The following is a 5,951-nucleotide window of genomic DNA, read 5'->3' on the forward strand; positions in this document are numbered from 1 at the left end:
TACAGTTCTCTCCTCAGAAGCCTCGACTACTCCGCCTCTGAAAAAATACGGTGCTCTTCCTTTCGCCGGTTTCACTCATGGTTTCGACTCTCAATAGATGATGCCTTTATAAGTTCGCCGTGAACGCGCACAACTCTAGGTTATCTAACACAGGGTTGATTGAACTAACTGGTAGCTGGTGTTTTGGAACCGACAGCTCGGGTTTAGTCGCCACAGGTTCAGACAACCCAGAGGTTAAGTTTTATCTCAGTGTTTGTTAAACCTCCTTTCTGGAATACTCCTCTGGCCTTCTGTCACAGACTCAGACTGGTAAAAAACAGATCCTTAGATAAACAGGTTCCTTTATTGGTTCAGAGGATAATTCAGCCAAATGCAAAAGAATACCAAGGATTAAAGGGACACCAGACAAGCCTGATGCTTTTTCTCTACGAAACTCCCCCTTGCTCGGTCTGAAGCTCTTAAATCCTTTTCTTTGCATCTTCTGTCAAGGATTTTCGCTGCTTCTTCGCCGGCTCTGCCATTATACACACATTTGCAACAATCGCTAGCGTTCCGTTAGCCTGCCTGTGCTGTGGATGTAGGATGTAAACTGATCCTGTTTCGGTCGGCGGGTAGGATACACTGAACTTGCAAGCGGGATATTCTTCCTACAGGCAGTAGGGGCGGGCGAGAGAGTCTTTATTCGCCCTGTAATGAGTCATTTAACCATATACCGACTTGCGAAGATGAGTAATTAACACGAAAACGTTGCCTGGTGTCCCTTTAAACACTTAAAAGATTCAGTCTTTCAAAGAGCTCAGAAGATAATTTCAAAGGAAATATGAACAAATTCTAAAAAAAAGAGCTCACGCAAACTGGAAGAGGCAGGAAACAGAGGAGCACAGCATAAATCCTTGAGTCCAAGATTGACGAGGCCAGACACAGACTGGAGAATGCGGGAAACCTTTGTAGGAGAGTTAATGATGTGGTGATTGCTTGCAGGTGAGTAGAGCTAATAGGCAGGTGAGTGTGAGAGATTCCATGTGACTGGGGAAAGCGGGGGTGTGGCAGTAGGAGAGTCAGGTGCTGGAGTGGCATGAGGGGGCGTGGCCGAGGGGTGTGGCAGTAGGAGAGTCAGGTGCTGGAGTGGCATGAGGGGGCGTGGCCGAGGGAGAGTCAGGTGCTGGTGTGACATGAGGGGGCGTGGCCGAGGGAGAGTCAGGTGCTGGTGTGGCATGAGGGGGCGTGGCCGAGGGAGAGCCCGGTGCCGGTGTGACAGCATGGGAAGCTAATATGAAGACTATGTTCACAATATTCTTATCCAATCTTATTTACTAAGACTTAATTATTTATGGTTTATTTCAAACAAAGTCCATGTGGCCAGTAGATTATTTAATATTATAAATACTATTTAATAATGAGTAATTCTTTTTATTAAATTATTTGTATTTTAAATGAGCTAGCCAATGCTAGCTAGAATGCACACTATAGCAAAACAAGTAGGCTAAGTGAAAGTCAAGCAATAAGGAATATCCGGCCTGGGAACGGATCCCAGCACCAACTTGTGGCCAAAAGAAGTACCAAACATGTGATGGTCCAGGTCCAAACACGGATATGATGGCAAATGATTCATATGATTGTCCATGACAAACATGCAGGCAATGCTGGGCTAATATTGCAGGTTCAATGGTTTATTTTCGCCAAATTTCACATGCAGAGGACATTTGATTATACAGTATTTACAGTAATTGTAATTGTTCTCATTCTATTATGTAGAGCTTGAATAACCGATTGCAAAACAATAGGAGTAAGCTAAACTAAAGCAGAAAAGCAACATCAAATTGTCAGACGTGATGAATAAACACAGGTTTTCAAATCTGAGTGCAACTAGTACCCGGGTGCAAATAGACCCTCGGTTTAATTTTGTGTGAGCAAGGTGCAGAACCATGCATTACGGGGGGGTTTTGCCATGTATTTTCTCCCAGTTGCACAGCTATGACATCACGACAGTGTGATTGGCCAAAACCTATGATCAAATTAGATTAGATTAAACGTGTGATTGGCCTTTTTTAACTAATGCACGTCCTTTGCCGAGAAAAGAGAAGTCCACTCTAAATATATGTCCATAAGCATGCATGAATCATTAACTACTTATAAATTGTGGCCCTGTTTTTGATGTATATTGCAATGGACTGCTCTCATCCAGCCAATAAAACATGCAAAAACAAGTTCATCGAAAATGTTCGTAATTAACACAAAAGACATGACTCTGGTTGAAAAATGATCTGTCTGGGCATGATCAGATTACAGTATGTCCAAAATTGAAAATACTGAACTGAAAGTATGAAACAGGATAACAGGAAGCAAAACTGGAGTAAATCACACACTTGAATTCTATTGCAATGATTAGGACAATTAGTCAGTTTCACTGGAACAGTTTGGTATCACCTTTTCCACAGTTGACACAGTTGGTCACAGCTGTTTCCGCTCACAGATAAAGGGCATTGGCCGGAAGCAGGGGACGTCATTCCAGACCTGGAGGGTAGCTGGATGGCCATGTATAATGGAGGAGTGCTGTGGGCTTGATGGAGTAATTCTACAGAAAACAGCACAGTCCTCATTCCCATCACTGTCGTTTGGTTCTCCCATTCTCCACATTCTGCAACTGTGAATGGTATGATGGTGTAAAGAACTTTTACATGAACATGTCTCTCACCTAAGCATGTGCACATATAGACATCAAAGGGGGCTTGAGCCACTGCCCTTTTTCTTCCAGGAGAGACAGTGCCCTTTTTTCCTGGAGTGTTTTAAAAATACTGAATATGCTATGCATGTTGCTGTTTGCACACAGATTCCCTGACAAAAACTAATGATTGAACAAAGAAAACAAAAATTATGAGGTCAGAAGATTAGACTTTGTTGATTTTGCATTCTGGTGCCCTCCTCTATTGGTATTTCTTGGCTTGTGTGGAGATGAGTGCTGGTGAACGGATGACTAAACTACTAGTGCCTCAAGTTTACAGCTAAGTCTAAATAAGCAGATTTACTTGTTTGGTGAATTTAGGGTACAAGATGCATTGCAAACAGATTTACAGCTACAACAAAACAAAACTAAAAATCTTTCCATTACAGTAAAAAGACATAGTAAACCGAATTATTAAAATTGACATGTAGCCTATAGGGAGAATCTTTTGCCTGTGATGTCCTGCCTGAAACTAGCCTGGCGAGTCAGACCCACATTAAAATGTAGGGTCTGGGCACTCACCGTTCGCAGTGCTCAGTCCGAGGGGCGGGATAATCGGTTGTCTTTCAAATTCCCTCTGCAATAATAGGGCCTTAATAGGATATTTGTTTTCAAGTAGCAGGGAATTCAAGCCAAACCGTTGCAACTCTGCCATCAATCATTATCTTAAGCCCACCAAACGACTCTATACACGATTTCAATGTCCTGATTAAGTTTCGATTTCTGGAGCTCACAAGCCAACGGAGAGTTGCTAGACTAGCCCTAGACTAGCGCTAGGGGCGCGTCTAGATTTCTAGGCTAGCCTTAAACAGTAACTACATAATTTTGATTGTATAGGCTCCTTATCTAATAATGTATAGGGGAATGTATAATAGCCTTCTAGTAGTAATAGCCTGTACCTTTATCTCTCTGTGAATAGATTATTTTGTAGAAATATTTTAAGAACATTTGCATGAGTGTCAGGGTATTTTCATAAATCGGTTAAAGGAGAATTCCGGTGTGATATTGACCTAAAGTGTATTGAAACATGATACCGAGTGTGAACGTATGTCTCATAGCCCATCTCGGCTTGTCCCCTGCACTCCAAAATCTGGCGCTAGTTAGCCGATGCTACCAACAGCTTTTTCAATAGTGGTGCTTCGGCATCGGGCTAGCCTTGCAAATAAATCACTGTTTTACACCCATTTATGAGGCTCAATGTATCTCCACACTTCATTGGTAGACTTCCGAGGGCCCTGACATTTAAAACGAGACATTGAGAACTTTGAAAAAGCACTGGTAGTTTACTTACAAGACGATTTATACAGACAGTATCTTCACAAGTTTAGCGTTTGCAGCCATCTTGAATTTAGTCACGATAAATCGAGCAACGAGTAAGAATGAACAGGTATGATAAGGGATCAGATTCCAAAAATAATTCAGGGAAATGCATGGATTCCAGTTGCTGCTACTGGAAGAAACTGGAATCCATGCATTTCCAAGTGATTTATTTGCATGGCTAGCCCGATGCCGAAGCACCACTATTGAAAAAGCTGTTGGTAGCATCGGCTAACTAGCGCCAGATTTTGGAGTGCAGGGGACAAGCCGAGATGGGCTATGAGACATACGTTCACACTCGGTATCATGTTTCAATACACTTTAGGTCAATATCACACCGGAATTCTCCTTTAAGTCTGAGATTTTCTACTATATTATCCATGTGTTTTAATGCAATCTTCGTTTTAAAAAAATATGAGAAGTGGACTTTTTTTCTACTTGAGCCCCTGCCCTGTCTGTGCACGTCCCTGCTCTTACCTCCCAGTTAATGGGGTGCCATCCACCCACCTCCAGACTCCTTCTGTGTCTGTGTCACTCAAGCCAATCCAAATCTCCTTCATGCCCTCCTTCATGTTGTCATTTAAGAACTCCTGTGGGAAAACATGTCATTTTCATTCACTGATGCACACGTAACGCATCTCTATCTTCTCCTTGTCCCAGTTACCTGTTCCTCTTTGCTATTGATGATCACCAGGTCTCCATCTTTCTCTCTGCAGTATTGTCTGCTCTCATTCCAGGTTTTCTCCACAGCTGAGATAAAATAACAGCTAGAGCTGTGCTTCCACCAATTCTCTGGGCAGCAGTCTCTCTCTATGAAATGTATAACACAATATATATATCTTTGTTGTTGTTTTTGTAGTTACATACACGTACATGCATACTTACATTCATCAAATTGCATTTTCTTTGAGACAGGGTTTTACTCACCAAGCTTAGATACTATTTTCCAAAGCCTGTCATTCTCCTTGGTCAAGTTGTTGTGACTGATTAGGATCTGGCCCTTCTCATGCTTCAGTTTGTTAAAAGAGGATTCCAATAGCTCCATTTCTTGGCTGAGATTGTAGAAACTGTTTTCTAATTGGTTTCTAATGACTGCGCGTCTGACACTGAGATAGACAGTAGAAACTATGACTACACAGAGCAGTCCCAGACACATTGCCAGGGGAACACAGACATTTCTCTTTGATGGTACATCTGCAAGACATAAAATATTGAGATTGAAATACTGATTGGATGCTGAGAAGATTAGAATTTGGGTAATAAAAGAGAGCTAAATAAGTTTAATAAGAATATGGACCCTTTCAACAAGGTAAACAAAAACAATGCTTGAACGTTCTATTTGGGCCCCAATCTACTTCCTCTGCATTAAGATAACATATGGAATGTTAAAAAGGAAGTCTTGTGGGGCCAACTATGATGCTGATAATGGAACTCTCTTGAAAGGGTCCATACTGTACTACATCACATCCTCTCTCAGGGTGATCCAACAGCTATAGCGGACCATTTATTATTTTCTGCCGTCACTGTAAAACAAGAATTTAATTTCAAATTGGTGTGTCTTTTCTTACCTCTTTTGATTGCTGCTGTTTTAAATTGTAAGGCCTCATAAACCGCTCCCTTATCTCTCTCACCCTCTTGGAGGCTGTGATAGGCATCTTCTGCAAGGTGGTCCATCATGGCATGCACTGTTCAGACATGTGATAATACTGTATGCTTCCTTTTCTGGTGTTGCTAATCTTGTTATGTCAGGTGTGTGTGTGTGTGTGTGTGTGTGTTTGGTTTGTGGTTATATGGTGTCAGAACGTACGTGCAAGTAAGTAAAAATATCACAGAGATGCTTTTTTATATGTAGCCTAAAGGGGACAAACGTCTCATGTTTGATTCAGAGACTGTAGTGCTATCATTCCTTGTT

At 41.8% G+C, this 5,951-nt stretch overlaps 1 protein-coding gene across 1 annotated transcript; it reads right to left on the reverse strand.

Annotated features, from left to right (window-relative positions):
* Window positions 1-1,058: 1,058 nt before the first annotated feature.
* LOC125306755 (C-type lectin domain family 4 member E-like) lies at window positions 1,059-5,713 on the reverse strand. Its single transcript, XM_048262268.1, has 5 exons — window positions 5,671-5,713; window positions 4,704-4,849; window positions 4,517-4,629; window positions 2,472-2,644; window positions 1,059-1,267 (listed from the first exon to the last, which is right to left on the reverse strand). Exons 1-5 carry the CDS (start codon window positions 5,711-5,713, stop codon window positions 1,059-1,061), a joined length of 684 nt encoding a protein of 227 aa, XP_048118225.1.
* Window positions 5,714-5,951: the final 238 nt, after the last annotated feature.

This window comes from Alosa alosa, chromosome 1, assembly GCF_017589495.1.
Source record: "Alosa alosa isolate M-15738 ecotype Scorff River chromosome 1, AALO_Geno_1.1, whole genome shotgun sequence".
NCBI lineage: Eukaryota > Metazoa > Chordata > Actinopteri > Clupeiformes > Clupeidae > Alosa > Alosa alosa.